This window comes from Magallana gigas, chromosome 7, assembly GCF_963853765.1.
Source record: "Magallana gigas chromosome 7, xbMagGiga1.1, whole genome shotgun sequence".
Lineage (NCBI taxonomy): Eukaryota > Metazoa > Mollusca > Bivalvia > Ostreida > Ostreidae > Magallana > Magallana gigas.
Window position 1 is genome coordinate 2,101,224 of NC_088859.1, and position 23,672 is coordinate 2,124,895.

At 35.9% G+C, this 23,672-nt stretch overlaps 2 protein-coding genes across 5 annotated transcripts in view; one reads left to right on the top strand and one right to left on the bottom strand.

Annotated features, from left to right (window-relative positions):
- The window catches only part of LOC105329608 (caskin-2), a 58,549-nt gene extending 45,712 nt beyond the window's left edge, over positions 1-12,837 (top strand). For all 4 annotated transcript variants that reach the window (XM_066067557.1, XM_011430915.4, XM_011430918.4 and 1 more), the window contains 8 exons: positions 913-1,116; positions 3,987-4,181; positions 4,987-5,097; positions 6,989-7,090; positions 7,459-7,597; positions 7,708-9,480; positions 10,480-10,543; positions 10,858-12,837. In XM_066067557.1, coding sequence (XP_065923629.1) covers positions 913-1,116; positions 3,987-4,181; positions 4,987-5,097; positions 6,989-7,090; positions 7,459-7,597; positions 7,708-9,480; positions 10,480-10,543; positions 10,858-10,963 — 2,694 coding nt within the window. In that variant the 3' untranslated portion in view covers positions 10,964-12,837. The remainder of the gene's footprint in view (positions 1-912; positions 1,117-3,986; positions 4,182-4,986; positions 5,098-6,988; positions 7,091-7,458; positions 7,598-7,707; positions 9,481-10,479; positions 10,544-10,857) is intronic.
- A 471-nt stretch (positions 12,838-13,308) lies between these two features.
- On the bottom strand, positions 13,309-17,959 carry LOC105329609 (uncharacterized). The gene is made up of 4 exons (XM_011430920.4): positions 17,802-17,959; positions 16,685-16,960; positions 15,749-15,865; positions 13,309-15,626 (listed from the first exon to the last, which is right to left on the bottom strand). Exons 2-4 carry the CDS (start codon positions 16,911-16,913, stop codon positions 15,451-15,453), a joined length of 522 nt encoding a protein of 173 aa, XP_011429222.2. The 5' UTR covers positions 16,914-16,960; positions 17,802-17,959; the 3' UTR covers positions 13,309-15,450.
- Between the last annotated feature and the right edge of the window lie 5,713 nt (positions 17,960-23,672).

Sequence of the window (23,672 nt, forward strand, 5' to 3'; positions counted from 1 at the left end):
GTACAATTGAGGTCCACTTTCAGGAGAATTGATTTTAAAAGAAAATTCCACAATGGTAAATTTGATATTCAAAAGCAACAAAACTTCGCACATAATTCTCTGTCATGCAATGGACTGCATGGTAAACTCTAGCTAGGTGAACACGGTGACTTGTGGCAACCTTATACAGAGTGGGCTAGCCTTTATATGAGGCCTGTAATGGAAGTCATTGGTGATCTAATTCATTGTTTATGGTCATTTTATCCGTCAATACTCAGCTATATAGAATTCTGATATGTGTATTTATGAGCCATGCCAAGCATTTAGAGGCTGATATTGATAATATGAAACATCAGCGAGTGGCCGTGAATTCTGGAGAGGGTTTCTTCCAAGTCGCTGGGTTTCCAGTGTATTGATTGGTCAATGCCGTCTGTTATTGGATGCTATTTGGTTTTTAAACTGTTACATAGGGCCCAGAGGCTTTCCATTCCAAATTCAGCTTTTTATGCATTTGCATGACTTTTCTACAGGAGAGATTTTAAAGGTTCTTAATATTAAGTGCTGTTTTGCGAAAGTGCTGACAAATTGCCATTGGAATGGTTACAGACAATTTGATTGCTTTTAGATTTTCTCTAAAGTCATAATTGAAGAAACTTGACTGACAGTTCTTGCAAGTGAATTGGATAGGATGTGCAAAACGATATAAAATTCAAACATTTCTTGTGTAAAAAACAGACATTTTTTGTCAGATTGTGATAAAGTGATTTGGAATTCCCCATGTTTATTGTATCCATGATTAACACTGATTATACACTTGTTTGTGAATTATTTAGACTAACAAAACACTTCTTGGTGAAACATTTAGATTAACGGAACGCTTTTTGTGAGTGAACATCATCAGTTTCCATGACCTTCTGTTTTTGCACATTGCAGAACTTGAATGGCCGAATCGTGAACCAGAATGGTGAACAGATCGGCGAGTGGTCATCGTCACTTCCTGCGTTCGCTGGTGACATAAGGAATGCAGGACATGGAAAAGGAAGCCCGACTAACAGTAACCGTAACAGTGGAGCGAGCAGCGACAGTGGTAGAGGATACAGTACGGGACATCTAGATCACGCCAACGCCAACGTCAAGGTGAGTAAACAAGTCAAAGAAACAATACCGCTGGGCCAGAGCGGACCGTTCAGATCAGTTCAAATTGACGACGTCTCCCTCAAAGGAACACTTACTAAAATGTCATTCAGAAAAATCAGAGTGCTGGTAAGTGAAGAAGGATAGCAAAATTCGAGGGTCATATCCTGCTAAAATGTACTGCAGGATATGATTTATATGTATTATATACGTCTTATGTTTTATTGGGTGATGTTAAGCATGTATCCGTACAAATCAAGGTCCTCCTCATGTACTGTATCAATCCAGAAGGTCTTTGGATTTTGGGGAAATTCTGGGATGACTTGTGCCAGACATTGAATCTCTGATAATCGATTTGGTCAACACTTTGTCCTCTTGTTTAATCCTGTAGGACAATAGTATGTGTAGTTTTATGGATCAATCAGACATTATTGACTATTCATGAAATGACCACTGATTAGGAAGCATTCTGGCAAATCCTCCACAAAGGAGTCTGGTGTTTGGAATATGATTTAAACTGAACATTTAGGCATTGATTAGTGCACAAGGTCTAAGGTAAAGAAAAAGAAGGACCAAAGTTAGTCAAGGATAAATCTTTGTGTTAAAAACACAAATTGAGTCAACACAAATGTTCTCAGCCTGTTATTTTTCATCTTTAGTTTGTTAGTTTTGCTGAAAAAACCAACAGTTTACAAGTTTTCCTGCTAGGCTTTGTAAAGTAACCTTGCTCTGTTATTGATAGGGCTTGGTTTCAATGAAAAATCTGATAAAATAAAAAAAATGACAGAGGAAAAATAATCAATAGCGAAAAATATGATATTTCATCCTTCTCTGGCGTATTTAGTCCGATGTAACACAGGAAGCCCCTAAAGCATGCTGGGATAGAAGCACCTGGAAAAAAATATGACAGGTGAAAAATGGGACCAATTCCTGCAATTAGGCTTCTGATTTTACCAACCACAATCAGAGGCAGAAAAATAAGAGAGAAAGAAAATCAATTACAAACAATGAGAATTAGCCAGTGAACTGGATGGCACACAGAAAAGATTGTTGGTCCCAGTAATTGTGTGGATAATTGTACAGATATGTTTGTTTAATATGAAAGTGATCAGTTATCAGATTTTTGTTACAATTTGGTGGCATGCAGTTGTTCCATGTTAATTAAACAATCAAAGAACTGATTTTTCCCTCTTTCAGTCTGAAATCCCAACTTGATTGCTCAGATACTCTTGAAATCTCCTTTTTATGGATTTTTTCATTCCATCCCACTGAAAGCCATTTCTTCAGAATCTGTGTACTGAAATTTCCTCTGATTTGGCTGTTACTGTTAGATTGGTCTGTAAATGGAAAGGAATTTTACATTTAGGATTGTCATCCATTCTCCATTTCTCCCCTGACACTACACAAATGGACCGTACTTTAGAACTAAATCTGTTTGAAGTAGAAACATTGATTTTATAAGTTGTAGATACTTGAAACTACAAACACTTCCCTTCCTCAAATGGCAGTGATGGTAGAGATGATAGTTAATAATTGATAAGAAGCAAATCTGTATATGTATAGGCAGTGGACAGTTGGCATCTACTCATTCAGAAGCAATTCTCAGCCAGCTCGGGAAACTAGCTGGGTATTAATCATGACCTGCCATTTTGTATGTAAATGGGCTTCCTCCTCGAATTCAGAGTTTCCTGGAGGCAGCAGAGCTTTCATGTACTTGGAATCCTAGACTTCCACAGAGTAAGACTCGGATCTGCCAAACAGCAGGCACCTCAAGCCAGGCCATTACTCAGAGGCAAATTGGGTTCAGCAGATATAGTTATTGGTTGGAAAAGTAGTACATGTACCCCTACATAGAATTTGGATTTGTCCCAGTTTCTGAGTACATTTACTATTGTCAGTTATGTAAAACATATGGTACATGGTGTGATTAAAAGAGGAAATTATAAAACTATTGAATTTCATAAAGTGGATTTATATTCTCTTCCTGTACCATTCCTACTTCCAATAGATGCTTTTCTTCTTTAAAATTCTTGAAATCAGATTTTTGAACTATATATTTATATATATGTAGACTTTCAATATTTTAAAAAAGCTTAAGCAAGAATTGAGGTACTGATGTGGGCAAGAATACATACTGTGTAAAATGAAGAACTTCATGACATTCCAGTAGTTCTGGGTATGGCATTTTAAGATATGCTGCTAGAGATTCTGAACATGTTTTATCCCTATCAAGAGAGGGGCCTGAATCAGAAGAGTTATACTATGGGTGTGTGAGAGAGACTGCATGATATTTGTAGAAATAATTGTCATGCAGACCCAACTCTTGTGCATCTCTGACATGCTCCTGTGTCAGTTGTGTGTATTCTTGTCAGTGATTCACAGAGTTTATTATCAATCATGTGATAAAAGGTTGAAGAAGACTGTGTGTTTAGTATGGGGCCCCGGTGCACATGCTGTGAATGTAGGGTATGCACAGGTTCATTACAGAGATTGGATGCTACAGTCTTGTGCCTCCAAATTTCATGGCATAGGTTCAGATTTCAAGCTGGAATCTGAATGCTTTTGTGATATGAGCCTTATTAAATGATTTTAGTACCAGCTTTGATAATTTGGGGGAGAACATTGTATTTAATCCTGTACATTTCCTGTCTGTTCTATCATACTGTAGGCTACAATTGGTAGGCCTCCAAAAATCGAGATCAGAAGGAATGATTGGATATATTACATAGCAGAAACATACATAATCCAGCTACAAGTTTCAAACAAAATGTTTCAATCTCGTTGTTTTGGATGTTTGCTTTTTCTGTTCTTCCTGCCCGATTTTCCAAACAATTGGATGTTTTTATCAAGATGTTCGCTTTGGTTTATTTCAGCCGCCTCAGAATTTTGGCAATGTCCAGGTAAACAACAACCACCGCTTGTCCAGTCAGAGTTACGAGTCTGGAGTGTCGTCCCGCCAAAGCTACCACAGCACATCAAGTTCCAGTGTCGGGAGTCTCGATCGTCTGGAGGAATCCGGACAGATGAGCACCATTAATGTGGCGGCCTTGTTCCAGGCCGGAATGCCTGTATGTATATATGTTAATACAATGTAATTATGTAATATATATATATATATATATATGTAAATTAAGATAATTACATCAATTTAAAGTAGTCACAAATCAATTATAAGAGGATAACTCTAAAATAGGGATTCTACCTTTATGAAAATTTTTTTTTTACAAATTTATGATGGCCCTATTTGCTGATTGTAAAGATGCACTGTTGAGGAACTTTTATTTGTCGCTACAATGGCTTTATTTTACAATTTACAATTGATAAACTGGTTCATGGCAACTTATTTCTGCAACCAAACCATGTAGATAATGTAATTTAACACAAAATGCAATAAATGAGTAATTTATGGGAAGAAATATTTGCAGTGACAAAAATCTCATGAAACTAGCAAAAAAATTTCAAAAGTTAATCTACAATACATGTACAGTCAAACTTCATTATTTTGAACTAGATGGGACTTTTTATTTAAATCTTCAAGATATCTGAGTATTTTAAATATCGAGGGTAAAATACTTAAAAAGTAAGTTGTTGGGACAAATCATGTCGACATATCCACTGTATTTGAGATATCAGTGTTTGAGATATTGAAGTTCAATTGTATTAATTTGTATGTGGCCTCATTTTTCTTGATGGCCTTATTCTCTAACTGTAATGGCAAATGTGTTTGCTTTATTTAATGGATGATGGCCCCATTATTTGATGATTGTAATGACAAAATGTTTGTTTTGTATGACTTCATTCTCAGTATGTGATGACATTCAGTGTATTTGTTGTATATAGTTCTGATTATGATGACATTGTTTTGTTCTCTAGGACCATGAGGTGATGAGGGTGTGGCTGAGAGACCTCCGGTTTGAGGAGTACTGTATTCTGTTTGTACAGGCCGGCTACGACATGCCTACCATCTCCCACATGACCCCTCAGGTACAGTTCAACGTACTCACCCCACTGTACCCCTTTTAACATCCCCAACCCCTTCCCCATCCAACTCCCACCCCACCCAATCATTTCCAAATGACACCCCAGGTACAGTTTAACATCCTCACCCCACTCCGTTCAACATTCCCTCCCCCACTTATCTCTCACCCCATTCAACAGCCCCTCCTCCACCCATCTCCCACTCCAACCCCACCCAACTATCTTAAAAATTACACCTCAGGTACAATTCGACTTTCTAACCCCCACCCCACCCCATGGTGACTTGCCCATCATCTACTACACGATGCCATAGGTAACATTCAACATTCTCGCCTCCACCCCACTGCATGCAATTATTGCATAATATGACATGTGTCACATTGACTCCATGTACTTACCAGTACCAGTATATGTAGTGTTTTGATCGTATGATTTGATAAGCCCATGTTCTCTAGCTGTATTTCATTGTCAGTGTGACCTTTAAAGAATGTGAGAGTTAATTGCTTTGATTGTGGAATTTGGTTAGTTCTGGGAGAGTGTTAGGTTGATGGGTCATCTTGGTAGGTTTTCTTGGTGTCAGAGTCTGTATCTACATCACCACAGCCTTATCAGTTCTCCCTTGTCAGTTCAGTTTGTCTTCATAATTATATAGTGCTTAGATTTCCAAGTCATTCAGAAATTCCAAGAAGTTTGTAGAATTGTTGCAACTATATATGCTTTTCAACTTTTATTTATCCATTTTGAATATTTAAAACAAAAAAAACCTGCTGTTTTTAGTTTCTGTTGTTTTTTTGTTCTTGATACTGTACATGATAGATGATGAGGACAGCTCAGTTTCACAGCAGAAGGTTCTGATTTAGGCTGTGTGCCCCTTGTCTCCTGATCATGAAATGATCTAATCTCCGCCTGAATTAGTCTCTGTTTTGTAGCATGTCTTATCCAATTTCCACCTACTTGTGACAAAGTCTTCTACTGTTCCGTCTAAAATGGTTCCAGATTGAAATATGTTGGTTCGTCATGAAAGCTTAGTTTGCACTCTGTATAAAGCTTATCTGCAAGGAATAAATCTATAATCTAAATAACAGGCATAGACGAAGAATTACAGCTGACAATGCTCTATGAATTCCTGCATCATCAGGCAATTTCTCACAAAAAGCAATTGCAGTTCAGTCTGAAGTCTTAAACTGCTCTGTAATGAAATTCTACAGAGTTTTAACTACACTAACTGTAGGCAGCTTGACATTTAACATTTGTGATAAATCTAGAACACTGTCAATGTCTTCTGTGAGGAATTCCCCACCAACAGACAAGGAAGAGCATCTTACATGATATATGGAAACTTAATGTGCTAGGGAGAATTAATGAAGTGTAATTTGTTTTCATAAAATGAAGGTGTTTTGGTTAAGACCACCTACCTATGGTGTTACAGGGGAGTAGTCATTAGTTAGAGGTTGCTGTAGGGAGCAGCGCTTAACATCTTCCCTTTTTGTGTTATGTTACAAATGATGCCTGTTTTGTGTTTTTATTGCATCTTGTTGAGTGGTTTCTTGCCTCAGCAGTTAGTTAGAAATACAAATTGGAGAACAAGATTGAAGCCCTGCTTGTTAGGTCTCCTTAGTTACAGGTAAAGTACGTCTTCTGTTTCACTGCCAAGTGTGTTGCCAATCCTCCCAGAACAGATAAAAGAATTTACATCAATTAATTAAAATGAAAATGTTGATTGAATTGAATAAATAATTGTAATTTCTTGACTTGTTACCTTTACAGAAGTGGTCAGTCAATGCATGAAAAACTGTCAATGTTTGCAGACTAAATTGAAATAAAAACTGTTGTATTTCTGATTTTAATTACAGTCATGTGCATTTTTAATTTATTGTCAAAACTTTTTTTGTTTCAGGATCTGTCAGCTATTGGAATCACGAAACCTGGCCACAGGAAACGACTGAAGGCAGAAATAGCTCGCCTGAATATTCATGATGGGATCCCGGATTTCAAACCGGTAATTTACATTAATCTGAATATTTATAAGATTCCAGTAGTCATTTGGCTCAGTGTAGATAAGTGATCTTGTAAATAGCTGGGTTGTTTTGCCATTAGCAAACATTCAGAAGTTCAAAAGATGTAGCATTCGTATGGGTTTCTTTTTAAAACTTGGAGTCAGTACGGACTTGTGTTTTAATTTTCGGAAAACATTGTCAGTGGTTGTAATCAAATCTGCAATAGCATTTCAACACATGAAGCCAAACAAATTAAACTAGTTATCAAAGAGGAGTTTGTGTTCCTTAGGGAAATACCTTTCTTGAATTTTTGGGGTTGGGTGGGATCTTTTGCATGGATGATTGACCTTGACCTTTGGATGTTTTGTAGGTCGACATGATGGAGTGGTTACACATGCTGGGACTAGAGCAGTATTACAATACCCTGTCACAGCAGGGATACGATGACCTTGACAAGGTCACGGACATCACTTGGGAGGACCTGGAGGAAATAGGCATCCAGAAACTAGGTCAGTTGACACACTCCATTTTGACTGTGTAGCTGCTTTTGTTCCCTTACTTTAAAGTTCATTCCTGGGATGTGAATTGATAAGTTGCTAAATTTTTATATATTTTTCAGGTCATCAAAAGAAAATAATACTAGCTATAGAACGCCTTAAGAGAATTAATTCTAACAGTAAACGACTTTCATCGATGGACAAGAGTGGGCACAGTGAAATAATTGACCCTCCCCCACCACTAGGCCATGCCAGATGGTCTGGGGATGATTACCCCTCATCTCCATTCAAAACAAAGAAATCTCTGTCAGGTGACAATTTGAACAGTGACCGCTATTCTCAAAAGAGTGACCGATTCTCCCAGCACAGTGACAGCAGCCTGGAGTTTGTGTCTCATAGCTCCAGCACCGGGTACCAGCCAGACGTGGTGGCCATACAGGTCAAACGCCACGCATCCAACTCCGAGTCGCCCAAGGAAATGTCGGGGGTGAGGATTTCATCGTTTCAGGCAGCACCCTCATCAGTTCGGGAGGACCGAAACAGCACCCCTACAGCAGAGGAGGAGATGACACAATACCCAGCCCCCATTGTGGCCCCGTCAGTACCAAAGGCCGTTATCAAACCAAAGCCAGTTGCCAAGATTATTGCCAAAACAAAGAGAAGCAGCAAGGAAACTTCACCAGAAATCATTGACATAGAAAAATACGAGGCAGAGAAAAATTACGAGTTTGGGAAAAGTCCTGGGAAAGCTTTTCTCATTAATTCAGCTATGTTAAAGAAAACAGGACAGTCAGATCACATATACGATCAGCCTAGAACGCAGAATGCTCCCATGTCACCCAAATCTCCGACCACCTCTATGTCTCACCCATTCCCTGCTCCCCCCACAGGACCCGTGTTTGTGGCAGTCTCCAATCAGAATGGGTCTCCACAGCCTCAGAATTCACCCAACAATCGGAAGGTTCCACCCCCTCCCCCTCCCAAACGCACCAACTCTGTCTCCAGCAGGCAGGACACAAACTCATCAAGGTACGCTGGGAGCATACCCAAATCTGCTTTTCAAACCACTGATCAAAACGCTCAAAGGACCACAACTATGTCACCTAGGAATCCATCACAGCCTACTCCTAGGAGGGGCTCTGTAGGAGAGGAAAGAAATGAGCAGAAACAACTGGCTTTTGCATCATGTGTTCAAAGTTTGTCTGCGAAATTTGGCAGTAAACGGATGGAGACAAGTTCAGAAGATGTGAGCAGTTCTGATGGTGAGGATTTTCCTCCCCCTCCTCCTCCAATAGCAATGGACATTATCACTCCAAAAATTCACAACTATGGCATACCTAGCAAAGACGAAAAGACACCTGCTGAACTAAGAGGAATGGGCAAGTTAGGGCAGTCTTCAACAAATGGAAATTCTTCAACAAGTAACATTAACAACTCAACAGAAAAGCCAAATTCGTTCACATACAAAGCTCCTGTTTTAAAACCGGTCACAGAGAATTCACCATCTCCCCAGGTCCCTGCTTTGCCAAATGTTACCCACAATCCCCCTGTTCTTAATCATGTGACTACAACTGCCCAATCAAAACCCCAGGTTCAGAACTCTCCCAGAGTTCAACATATTTCACATGAACTCAAAAGAAAGGACTCCACTTCCAGTTCAGATTCCATAGTGTCTGCGTCTAGTGTAGACTCAAACACCTTGCCATTCGCCAATGAAAACGTGGGAACAATAAAGCAGCGAGCTCCAACCACGAAGCCCTCCATTGTGCCAATCAATGAGAGTACAGACTCGGTCGCTCAGGGCAACGGACAGGGATTCCCCAGCCATCAACGAGTCTTACCCACACTGCCACAGAAAGCAGGAATCCCCTCTCACCTCAAGGAACTCGGCAAAGGTAAAGAACCATAACTCTTATAGTGTCAAACCATTACACTGCATAAGCTAAATCAATAATAAGTCTAATCATGTTTTGAAATTCATATTTTGGGTTTGTTGATATGGTTCTATATCTGAAAATGTCAAGATTGACGGAATGTTGCCAACTTTTTAGAGGATTCAAATTATTGCTCTCTACATCCTGTTTTGCATACACACCAGTAAACTTTTATATTTTATGGTGGAATCGTGATATGATTTTACAGATTTTCCAGAGATATGAAAACTTGATCACAAGTATGATGAGTACACCCTTACTTATCTCATCCAGCTGATCAGAGGTAGCTATTGGGCAGGGTCACAAAAGGGAAACATCACTCACACTTTAATGCTTAATCATTTTGAGAGCTGTTAATTTTAATTTAGGCAACACAGTTTAAATGCAGTACCACCTCTAAGGCATGACCTTAAGCTACAAAAAAATTCTCTCAATCATACAGAGAATCAAATGTCTTAATATATGAGGGGGAGGGGGCAAGGATATATGGCTTATGAAGTTATAATATTTTAGGGTGGATAAGAAAGTTATTGACTCAGAGGAGGAAGGAATGATATTTCATCATATTTGCCCTTTATTAAATTGAGAGACATTCTTCTGTTTCTCTTGGTTCTGAGAGAAATAACAAGGAGTTCTTCTGTCTGTTTTGTGTTGTTACTTCAATTACTTCAAATTTCCTGCAAACAGATGAATCATATTGTCCCTCTGTCTATCTGCATCTTTGCTAGCCAAGGGTTTTCAGTCCACTTCCCTTCCCTTAAACCCTTTATGGGGAGTGAAGTGGACTGAAAACCCTTGGCTAGCGAAGATGGTCTATCTGTAGCATCAACTCAACACGTACGAAAGGGTTCACATCTACGCACTTGTATCATGGTATTGATAGTGTCTGCTGTCACATAAATACAAAGCAGTGCTATTACACATGTAATACATGCTAATTTGTAAATGTTTTTATTTCAGGACCAAGACCCTCTGTTCCGATGAAGCCAAACGCCTCCCCACCTGTTCCAGCCAAACCCAAAAAGTAAGGACAGTTCTTAGCAGCTTGTTAAAAAATAACGTAATACTTGTGAGTAAATAACCCCCATAAAGTGTGTTAATAAGAGAAGTAAGCATGTCACAACAGGTCTGGTGAAACTATTTTTGTCATTCAAAAATTTCACAAGACATACTCATCACCAAAAACTTTTTTTTTATGATATGATGATATGAAAATTTTATTCTAACCCATAGGCAACATGTATTAGACCCATTATCTTTCAAAAAATGTTTTTCCTTGCAAATGGATTTTATTTGGTTTAAGGTTTTATTTTGATGTTTCTCAAATTCAATTTTCAGAAAAAAGAATGATGAAGATGTTCTCAATGACATTGACAACATGCTACAGGGTCTGACTGAGGAATTGGATGCCATGTTGGAGGAAGAACTCGTCTTGGACGAGTGATTCTGTCACGCTTTACCAAAGAAAGTGGAATGAACAAGAACTACGATGTCATACGTGTTATTTATTCTATGAACTTTGATTCACTTTTCATATTTCAAGTGCAAATACTTTGAACAGTCTTCATTTATTATCATCTGCTTTATTCATTTAAAACATGACTTCATCTCCATCAATTGTCTTCTCTGATTTCATTGGATATATCATGTAGCCGATTTCAAGTAGCTGATCACCATTATTATTGGAGGAGGTGTGAATTTCATCAAAGAATTTCCCTGTGGAAAGTGAATTTATTTATTTTAGTGTTATTCAGATGGAGAAATTTTAAAGTAATATTATGGTTTTAAAGTTGAGAATCTGTGACTACTAAAGCCAAATCTGTCGTCGTGCTTTTATCAGTGCTCAGTATCATTGATGTGACACCGTTTAATTTAAGAATTTTTAATGTGTTTGAAACTGTGTTACTAGTCAGTTTGATTGTCAAAGGAAAAAAAGATATATAAATATTATTACATGTGTCTGTGATAACTATAAGTGTACTGTGTGTATGATTGGAGGGTCAGATCTGGACAGCCCTGTCTGTCCGTGTGTCTGTGTCTTCCCTCCGCTAACTTCCTGTTTGTCATATGATCTGAACGCCTCACAAGTATTCGCAAATCTCTTCCTTTCTAGACAAACTTGCTATTTTAATCTATGAATTTTGTGAATATTTGCATTTCATCATGCTTTTGCTAGTTAAGGTTATTGCATTTTTTTATAATTCAGAGATTAATATCGAATTATTAATTCTTCTCAATATGATATACCTCTCACAAGCTATGCACTAAAATTATTCAAGGAAATTTGACTGAAATAATATGGCAGATGTAACTTTCACAAATTAAATCAACAAGTAATAAAGTTGAAGTTCAGTGCTTTGATAATTGTATGTATGTATTTTACTGTGATTCGATCTCAGAAGAGCTGTCTTTTAAAACCTTGTGTGTGCTGTTAGAGGAAAGGCAATATATTTAGAATGGTTGTGACAATAGCATAATAATTATGTTTAATGACTTTTATTGCTGTAGGCCTAATGTTTAGAGAACTAGAATAAAAATGACCATTTGACAGTTGGGACTACAGACTTAGTATTTCAAATGAATACCGTTTTAGACTTACAAAAGTAATTTCCATTCTATACCTGTACCAATTGACCAAGTCCTCTACAGACAAATTTTGTGATTTGTAATTATTAAATCATTTGATAAGTAAAAACTAATGTGTAAAGATGTATTTTATGCTGTATGAAACCAAATTCCTGATCAATAGTGACACAATACAAAGAACAATGGGAATCTTTCTGTAAATCTCTGGTCACATTGTACTACATTGTCTGCAGAAATTGTCTTCAATTGAGACTGTCCTTTCGTTAATTTCGAGACGGGAAGATAATGTTTGTAGATCAACATTGGGTGACCAAAACTCATTTTTACCAGTAACTGTATTCATGTTTTACATTCTGTTTTTACAATAATCAATTTTCCTGTACATGTCCCTCTGTATTGAAAATAATTGAAAGCGACTCTCCTTGTAACAATAATGTCACTTTGTGATGCCTTTTCCTTCTTGTGTAACAGGAACATTGTATTACTCATGAGTTTTACATTATTTCACAATTACATAAAAGTGCCTGAAAGTAGTTCAGTGATGAAGGGAGACAATTTAGGAACTGGAAAGAGAAGACTACTGGTGTTTACTGATAGAAATATTTCGCGTATTACGGGCATTGGGAGTTTGTTATTTTGTGTTTTTTGTTACTGTTACTGACTTAACATACAGCTGTATTTATGGATACAGCTCATGCAAAGATGTATAAAATAAATGTCTCAGAATACATACCAGTCTTTCTTATTGTTTTTGAAAAGGTTTCACATTTATCTAACCATGATACTAATATACGAAAGATTTTATCCATACATATCTACCAAGACAATGCTTGCCTAGAAAGCTCTAGGCCTAGCGAGAGAATCCAAAGAATTCTTCAGATGGCTTGAAAAACTCCTATACATGTACTGATATTTTTTATTGGACATGCTATGAAAACTTTGGTCACTATACAACATGAAGGCCAGGCCTCACCATTACCAAAATTTTCAAACTGCAATACTCAGATGACTTGAGGTTTAGTGACAGTGGGGCCAGTGATTTGAATATCAGACATGATGTACAGATTTACGTCGAAACGCCATAGTCCCATATCATGGAATTAGAAGAAAGCACAATTCAGCTTATCATTTTGTAATGAAGTTCTAAGAAAATTTATCAAAAAGATGTGATAACACTTTTTAAAGACAACAAAGTCAATCAAATGATAGTACATACTCTTTATTATCTTTACAAAACAGATCTAAACAGTTAGTAACAAATAAGAGATGCGATAAAAAATATCACAGCCGAACATATTCACCTTGCAGTGACAATCTAAGGGAAACTTCTCTTTTGATTTCATATTCAAGTGATAAAGAGAGAAAAATGTCAAGAAGCTGGCAATACTCTGCACTCTGGGATAAAAATATATCAAGACAGTAGATATATGTAATATAGCCTGATTTATAAAAGAAATGTAGATATTTGTAATATAGTCTGATGAAAGATATACAGGCATGGATGTACATTGTTCTTCTTCAGCATGTTTCAAAACAATCAAGACTTATTACCTCTCAAAAAATTCTCCACTTTGCATGAATCAAAGAGAGACAACTCTCTAACTCAGTGTTTTATCATTTTCTAATGCAAGCTCATACTGGTAATAAAAAAGCCATTTCCTCTTCCCAATAGCTGAGAAATGCATCTATCAAACTAGAAGAGACACGATATTGAAAAAACATTTATACTGATTAAAATGTAGATTTCATCACAATGAAAATTTGTGTTATCATAAAATGTATAAATAATCAATTAGCATTTAAAATCACTTAACAGTGTATGTACAAAAATGTCTTGTTTTCCTTCATCTGCTAGCTTTGATGGAGCAGATTATACCAGTATATCTCTTTGTGTTAATAATGCTGTTCTATAGAGTCCCAGAATAAGGCAACATCAAGCAAAATTAGCTACAGCAGTGTGTATAAAACCATTGCAAGTGCTTTGTAAAAATATCTATAAGTGTATGTACAATGGCATAATCTGTTTTTGCAATCCTATTTGTGTCCCATATTTTGTCTGTACTTTTATGTTCACATTACATATTTTTCTAATGGAGGAACTGACTGAATTATTCATCAAGCAAACAAAAAGGCAGATGAAAGGAAAACAAAAGTAATCAAAGGATGATTCACAACAAAAATTTCAAAGAAAAAACAATTATGCAGTGCTCACTGCATCATTCAATCACATAAAATTACTATTGTCAGTGTATAATATAATATAAAACAATATGTCTCTGTTTGATTGACCTGTTTTCACAGACCTAATGTGTCAACAGCTGACATAAATTGTTCACTGAAACAAAAGCTCAAAATCTTGTATCATAAGTTCTTAAATAAAATTTAGCAATTTTAATTCTAGTATTTTTCTAATCAAGTTTAATAAAACTGAAAGCTCCACTGAATAGAGTATTATCATATTATTTACTTACAACTAGTACATGTATATTAGGCTGTTCCAAGATACATGTACAAGTATCATAAATATACGCAAAATAAATTCTTTGCAATATATTTCTGCCAAAATACATCTTCACAACTTCTGGGAATATTTGGTATAATGTTATTCACAAACATAAACTTGATGTTTATTCAAAAAATAATATCAAATTTTAGATAAAATAACTCTTTACTGAATTTATTAAAATATTCTAACAGCAAAGCATCCTGATATACAGTAATCAAAAATATAAATCTGAAATAAAAAATATATAACATGAAACATCCTATAGTCTGTCTCAAGTTATTGCTTCCATCGCTTTTTGATGATTTTTAATAAAATTACACATACCTGTGAAAGAAATACAGTTGAAATCGTTAAAAGGGAATATATCCAAGATATCTTCATTGAACAATTATCCCTTTCCACTCAGAAAAATTCACAGGAACGAAAACAGATTCCTTACGGAGATGGGGGATGTTTACATCTTTTCTCCATTCGGAATACATCGCGCAATTTTTTAACATTATCATCTGGCCTTATTAATGGCTGTTGCAATGCAAAATCTCCGTAGACTTTCAATTTCAGGATGTGTATTGAAACCTGAAGCGGTAGAGGGGGCGTTTCTAAACAGATAATCTGGACATTTTTTATATTAGTGGATGAATGTAGTTTGAGCACAAAGGTATTTACTATTATTGAAATATCAAGCAAAAAGTGGTGGAAGCAAAAACTCGGGACAGAGTATAGTGACAATTAAGGCTATACGGTAAATAAGTTGTGATATGCATAACAAAATAATTTGACATCTTAAAAAATAATACATCAACCTAAAAATAGGCTATAAAAGACATTTCTTTTATCTATTAAACTGGTTCCCCATAGTTTGGGAGGGAAGCCACATCACAGTACTTGGGGGGAAGCATGGCGGGTGGGGAAGATTCCAGGACCGTCCCCGGCACAAACTCACTCAGCATGATGGTGTCGTAGGCAGGCGGCAAGTCATGTGTTGCTATCGGGTCTTGGGAAGGCGTGTAAACCACTATCATAGAAAACACGTACAAAAGTCATGTTCAGATACATGTACTCATTATTTGAGTTCATTTCTCAATAGGGTACATATGGTCCTTAATAATTGTCAGTATAGTGATAATCAGTTTTTACCTGAGCAAGTCTGAAAGCACTGTGAGGTCTGGGGCTGGGGGGTGGCCTTCAGCCATTTCCTGGAGATTGACAACTTTCCAAGAATAAATGTTCCCACGACAATAATTAAGCCTGCCACTGCAAGAAAACAAGAAATCGTCAGTCATATACTGTAAACTATTATTCACGACAACTTTATTTGCTGTTTATCCAAGTCTTATCCACACCTGGGTTTTTTTTATTACAACTACAGTGACTATTGTCAGCAGCATATATTCGCCACAATTATAGTCTCTTCAAACACTCGCAAATAAAAGTTGGTTTACAGTACCGGTAGTTGATGCAACCCATGTACTGAAATTGGCAAACATTTTCAATTATGGTAGCATTAGTTTAAAGGATATAGCATAGATTTTCTCGAGTGTTCTGTGCAGTTCTTGTACAAATGTGTTTACACAAGAGACCACACTAGCTCTGATGATTCAGTTTTATTTTGTTAAGAGTGTAACTGTTCACTGCTTATAAACCATGCAATGTCCTGAGATTTATGTTATTTTTGACACATTAAGGTGGTATGGGACATCTTTTGGTATTAATGTGGATTGAAGTACCTTAAAATTAAAATACTTTCAGCGGTTTAAAATTTTAAATTTTTATAATATTGAACCACAAAATACATTTTTAAAATTTTTGGAAAGGTAAAAATTTTAAATCCCCAGCATTCGAACTCATGACTTAAGATTCATAGTGAACCCTCTAACCCACAGCGCTACTCTGTTAGGTGACAAGTTTGGGAAAGAAACTATTAATAAAATTACACCTGATTAGATTGTTTGTCAATAAATAGTACATCACTACATGGAAGTGTCCCTATCACCTCATATTAAAGAATGTATAATGCACGCACTAGAAAGTACAAGACATCAGCTTGCAGCTTAACAGATTTAAGGCTCTTACCCATTCCAAACACGCACAGCATCACTGATATAGAGTACTCAGACTTCAGGGCGTCCTTCATGAACGACGCCCCCAGGGTGAGGAGCACCATCCCCAGGAGTCCGGCACACACAAACCCCACCACCATCTGACGGAACAGCCGGGGCCCGAACTCATCCTTGTGGGTGAGGACGTTCCGCTGCTCCTGCTGGTACTCACTGTAAGGTCGAAAGGTCGGTCTCTGGCTCATGTTAAACGCAGGGGTTTATCTACATCTCAACAGTGCATTAACGAGTCCTGAAATTTGTTAAAAAATAAATGTTTCATGTCATGTATAATGTCAGAACTGTGTAAAAAGTTATTGGCGATGTAGAGAAATTTACTTTTAAAACATCTGTAATGTAGATCTTTTGACATATAGCCGACAAATTGTAAATGATTGCCATCACTAAAAGGGGTACTCTACAGATTTATTAGTTGGATATCTTGTGTTAATATTATACTATCATATATAGTAAGGGTGAAATTTTATTATTAAAAGAAGTGCCAGTGATATAGCCCTCATTAACTAAATCACATGTACACAATATTCACAGCAGCACTATCTTGGAACCCCAAAGGTAAAAATGGGAAGTGAAACAGGGAGATTTATAATATGACCTAAACAATTACGTTACAATGAAACATCAGATTTGATGTTCTTTTTATATGATGAAAATACAAAATAATGTTAAGCAGATGGTTGCCAGTCCTAGGGTATAGCAGGAGACAATTCAACGCGATAGCAGGACCGACAGCTATAGACAGATAGAGGGAGATGTTGAACAGTGATTCTGAACAATCCATCGGCTATTGAAATAAACAACCCTTTCTTTCTTAAATTATTAAACAATCGTTTCCAGCAACTGGTTTACTTTAATTACATAATCTCTATTGATCTGTTGAAAAACAGTGTGCACAATGTTATACAACAGTGTCAAAGACATTCTCAATCAATGAAAGAGTTCAGATATTGGTACTTGTGACAAGTTGTGTAATATGCAATCTGTTCATAAAGTTTTACTTAGTAAACATATATATTCAGCAACCATAGATATTAAAGCATTAAAATGACAGGTCAATTATTTATAAGGCTTACTTCTTCAAGTTCAATAGCTGTCAATTCTGTGTTTTGCTAAGGCACAATCATCGCAATGAACGATAATGGTAAACTCCAAAGGACTTCCGAAAAGGGACCAAATTAACGCATCCGGAATTTTCCGGACGATTCTATCTTTGTTACCTTCTAAGGAGAATTTAGTAAATTAAACACACCAAAATTATCTTTTTTAAACCTCCAAATATTAATTTCGGATGAAATCATTTGATTAAGAAAGAGGATAACCGTCCATGTTATACGAAAGCCAAATGCAGCTGTCAGCTTATTAATGCCAGAATTTGCTCATTGTAAATGTTATTTATCTAAGCACTTATAGAGCACTTGCATCGAAAAATTTAGTCATATGACGCGCAGCATGCATTGGTTTAAGAACAGAATAGCTGATCGATAAACTTAAAAGAGCACTGTGGCTGGAAACAGTTTAAAGGAAATAATTCACAAAGTATATAGTTTTTTAATTTAATTAATTTCTTTATTGACCAATTAATGTACAATATATGTTCAATAAACATATACAAGAGGGAAAGAGTTTTCCGGAAGACAGTCGATGGCAACATCAATGTATTCTTGTTTAACGTAATTTCATTAAATGAACTTATTTTTGACACTTTTTGTATTATGTTGTTTGCTCATGTAATTACGAGCAAATTACATGTGCGTGATCAAAATTTTAAGCTCCAATTATTGATATTATTTGGTCAAAACTTTAAAATTATTTTTTTTTAAAATGGTCAACTCTATATGCAGCTATATACAGATGACGTCACTGTTATGTCATTATAAATTGTGCCCAAGGACAAAGCAAATTAACGTCAAGTTTCCAGGAGTAGACTCGAACCAGCGTCACTTTGATTAAAACTCGTACACGGTAACCACTGAACCATTCATTCAAGATCGGCAATTGAATAAAAGTCTAGCATTTAAGTCATTGAATCACAGAGCTGACCCCGAAGCCATAAAACTTAGATGAGCTCATTTTAATTTCATTCTCATTTTTACATATGGAATGTGAGACTGAGATCCAAATTAGGCCTGACCCTGACTGACAAATCTAAGCCATCGTATATATTGATGTGTACAGCATGCGTGAATTTATTTAAGCACTTAACACTTAAGATATAATTCCAATGAAGTGTTATCCCCACTTAGGTTATACAGAGTGAGTTGCCATTCTGAATATCTTCTAATAAGATCTATATCAATGTCATTGAAAACTCAAAATGTTACCAAATCAAATGGTTGATCAATTGATATCAAGTTCTGTTCAAGTCCCTGAACATCAACACACACACACAACAACAAACAACAGACGCTTCTCTCTCTCTCTCTCTCTCTCTCTCTCTCTCTCTCTCTCTCTCTCTCTCTCTCTCTCTCTCTCTCTCTCGTATTTATACTTTTAACATCACTCAATAATAATTAATTCATAATTGTCTATATCCAGCCAGTCATGCTAATGGTCAATACGTCACAAATCATTGTTTGTCGTCTTGATGACAATATTTTACAAATGTACCGTTAGAAATCAGATTCGAACACAGTGTAAGAAAATCAGACTCGAACACACTCATATAAGAAAAGTCAATAATCAAACGAACTTATCAATAAAAAAGTAATAAAAACACTAGAGCAAAGCTCGTTGCAAAGCAAATAGTGGGTCCGCGGGTATGATAAGGCAACTAACAGCGATCAAATTCCTCTTATCGATATGACGTCACAATAAGCAGCATGATGTCATTTTTTACTCAGAAACATGTCGATTTTAACTTTATCTCTGGTTTATATTATAAAAATTACAGACATAAAATATCACTAGAAACTCCTTTAACTGAATATATCTTCGATTTCTCTCTATTACGTATAATTATCATTGATGACGTCACAAGCATGTTTAAAAGAGCAGATCATGTCGGGAGACAAATTATCGGAATGCAGTGTAAACAATGCCGAAATAAGACTTATTTAATACAGATACCTAATATTTAGATGAGTGTCAGTTCGAATATAATCAGGATAATACAGGCATGGATATTTTGTTTAATCAGCGAGTGTTATGAGGTAAGCGGATCGACATTTATATGGCTTGACCAGCCTTTCCTCTGTCAGTGTGTACAAAAAAGGCAAAAGTGTAACACTACCCTGGATATTATGAAAGATGACTTTGGTATATATCAACGGTATATGACATAAACTACTTGAAAAGTGCTGCTAGAATCCCGTGCTTCGTTGTTTTAAATGAAAAATACGTAGTATTTTCAATGAAATTTTAGAAGTTGAGAGGGTTTCCGATAAATATTTACAATATTTATTTTATGCGATGTACAATAGGATTCTAGCAGTAATACTAATAAACATGAACTAATTTCCAATCGAATTATTGTAGAAAACATACAAATGAACTTCGGGGTAGTGTTACACTTTTTGATTTTTTGTTAAGGTAAAAAAGTGATCTATTTTTAACTGTCACGTGATACCATGGCACGGCAGCTTCAAAGATTGAGTCGATTCTGAAGTAGAAAAATAATATCTTGGTGAACTCTTTCACTTGGTATTAATATCCAGCGCTGTTTTCATAAAAATAAACATTATTTAAATTGATCATAATTTTGACGGTCATTAAACTATGAGTTGCCTTAACCTACCCGCGTCTTCCATTAATGTCGGAAGTAAAGCTGGAAGTTCCTGTAAGAAGCAGAGCTCTTAAACCAATAACAAGAATAACTAAAATAAAAAGATGAAAAAATCGAATTATTCCTGGTACGACTTAACAAAATACGAATGATTTTAAGTACGACTTAACAAAAACATTTCCGATTTCAAAAACGACTTAACCAAAAAAAATCCGAATGTGTTAAAGTACGACTTAACAATTATTTTTTGTACGAGTTAATTTTACTTTGAACACTAGTCTCGTTCAACCAGACGCTCGGCTGTCTCCGTAAAACTCCGACGAGCAGAGAGTCTGGTAAAGCGTCACGTTAATGTTTGTAACGTCAAAACGAGGCTTACCAAAATCCTGGTATTGAATTTGATTGGTTGAAAGAAACACACCTCCTATAACATGTAAACAATGACAGAAGCAAACGATTTTGCCGTTTAAACTGATAGATCTACGCTTGGAAAGTTTAAAAACGGTTATAAATGGAAAGGATTTATTTGCAGTGTTACCTTACGGGATAGGGTAAAACCAATAATTAATCTATTTTATAGCTGTCAAGGTTGTAAACAAACATTCACCGCTTCGTCGAACTTAAGTTCAGTCATGTTTAATGAGTTTATGGAAAGCGAGACTATAGTATATAAGACTAAATTGACGTAAGTTCCATAATTTTCACGGCAAGAAAATAAAGTACTGTATATCACACAAATCTTTAACCGGCACACATTGACAACGATTCAAAATAAAACTAAATCAGCGCCCCCTATCGGTAGCGGTTATCAACGTGACGCTTTACCAGACTCTCTGCTCGTCGGAGATTTACGGAGACAGCTGAGCGTCTGGTTGAACGAGACTATTTGAACACAAGTTTAGCTTTTTTTTAAAAAGCTTACCGTCTTTAGAACAAACCCTAAACAGCACTTAGTTATCAAAGACAGTTAACTCTTTTTTATATTAATGTCACCTTCCTCTACATAGCATGGCGAGTGGATTAATACAAACATTTTTGTGTCATGTGTCAATTAAGCCCGCGTGTCTAAAATCGAGAACTGCGTACCCGAGCTTGTAAGTTGAGATCGACTATAGGGTAAAAAAGATCTTAGAAAGGGTCGTAGACTGTTATTATTTTGATAAAATCAAAGTTATATACCACTGTATTTATCTATCTAAGGTGCAAATAACTTTACCGACATTAGGCATACCGCATCAATTTATTTTTTTTACATTTTTGTATAAATATTTGAATAACCATTTCTAAAAGTAAAACAAATAATTTTAATAGATATTGTAGAATGTTACTTTCAACAAGTTGGACCTGAAAACCAAAGTCTGAATTTCATTCATAGCTATTTGTATTGCTTTTTCGTTTTCTCACTTTTTAAGATTTGAAATGTACGAAGTTTGTTAAGTCGTACGTGAAAAATTATCATCAGAAAATTATCTCCCTTGCACCGAACAGTATTTCAACCATTGAAATAAATGTAAATTTTCACATCATGTATTTTCAACCAATCACAAAGGAAAGGAAGTGCACAACCCGGAGACGGTAAATTATTTCAACTCTTTATGGTATACCGTCTTCCAAGGATATTTTTTTAACCAAGGACGCGGGATCATAATTTCCGGAAAAATCAATTTTTAAACCCCAATAACTCTGTAATGCATCGTCCGATTTTAAAACGATTTTCGGTGATAGGTTCAGCTTATCAAACTCTACAAAATACATATACGTACGTTTTTTATTTGATCAAAAAATTTAATTTTTCGAAAAATTTGAATCACTTCCAGTTTCGACCGGAAGTGACGGATTTTCATTTCCGGCTTAATTACAAAGGCAAAATGATTAACATATAAGCACGAAAAATTTCAACTTTCTACCTTGAAGCGTTTTTGAAAAAAGCCGCGGACAAAATGGCTTTTTGAAAATTTTAAAAATGAAGTTACATAAAAACGGAAGTGACGTTGCCATAGAAACTTTTACATCTTGCACATTACCTCTTAAAGTTTCATAAAAATCGGTTTGAAAAGTTTTGAGTTATGAAGCCGAAAAGGAGTCAGAAAAAAAGTATAATAACTAGACACAATCTCGTTGCGAGCAACGAGGCGGTCTTCCGTCTGATTTTAGAATTTGAGATATATGTTCTAGCTTGATTTTGCTGTTTAACAGCTAAAATTGTTTTAGAATAGAAAAACATGGTCTACATTCTAAGGGCCAGATACTACTTTGTTTCAGGTGTAAGAGCTTTGTTCAACAAGTGTCTGAGATAAAAAAAAAAGTTTTAGGGGCCGGTCCCTTATCACCTTATTAGAGCCACTGAACCAAATTTTTGAAGGTTGAAAGATAAAGGTTGTAAGATAAACATATTTGCTTCTATAATCCATTACAAAATATACCTCAGTAAAGAGCTATAGGAAAACGACTTTAGAGCCATCTAGTTCTCTAATATTAGGGGCCAGCCCCTTTTTCGTGATATCAAATGAAAGGTCATTTAATTTTAAAGACGTTTTGTTCAACAATTATTTAGAAATTTGTTACCGTTCTTCAGTTATCTGAGAAAAAACGTTTTAGGGACCGGTCCCTTATCTCCTTATTGGGGCCGCTGAACCAAATTTTGTAGGTTGCGTGTTGTTAAGTACATTATTTTGTGCTTCTTTTCTTCTGAACTGCATTTCAAAATATTTTTCCCTTTTGAGATATAGGTGATCAAAATTTTGGACTTTTGACCTCTAAAAACCCCTTATTACGTAACACATGAGAAAATCGTTATAGTGTTGGACTTCATAACTGTAAATTAAACATATTTGCTTCTATAATTTATTACAAAATATCCCTCGGTAAAGAGCTATAGATAAAAGTCTTAAGAGCCCTCTAGGTCCCTAATATTAGGGGCCAGTCCCTTTTTGTTGGTGTCAAATGAAAGGTCATATGATTTTAAAGACATTTTGTTCAACAATTGTTTAGAAATTTGTCACCGATTTTGCGATATCTGAGAAAAAACGTTTAAGGGTCGGTCCCTTATCTCCTTATTGTGGCCGCTTAACTAAATTTTGAAGCTTGCAATTCTTTAGGTACATCATTATAAGTATCTCTTTTTCTATACTGTATTTCAAAATAGTTCTCCTTTTTGAGATATAAGGGATCAAAGTTTTGGACTTTTGACCCCTAAAAACCCCTAATTACGTAACACATGATA

What these genes read in the sequence shown, in the direction of transcription:
- LOC105329609 (XM_011430920.4), bottom strand. Translation starts at nt 16,913, where the DNA reads ATGAGCCAGAGACCGACCTTTCGACCTTACAGTGAGTACCAGCAGGAG. An exon ending in GCTGTGCGTGTTTGGAATGG is followed by an intron (nt 15,866 to 16,684) that starts GTAAGAGCCTTA and finishes GTTTTCTTGCAG; the next exon opens with TGGCAGGCTTAATTATTGTC. An exon ending in GTGCTTTCAGACTTGCTCAG is followed by an intron (nt 15,627 to 15,748) that starts GTAAAAACTGAT and finishes TTTCTATGATAG; the next exon opens with TGGTTTACACGCCTTCCCAA.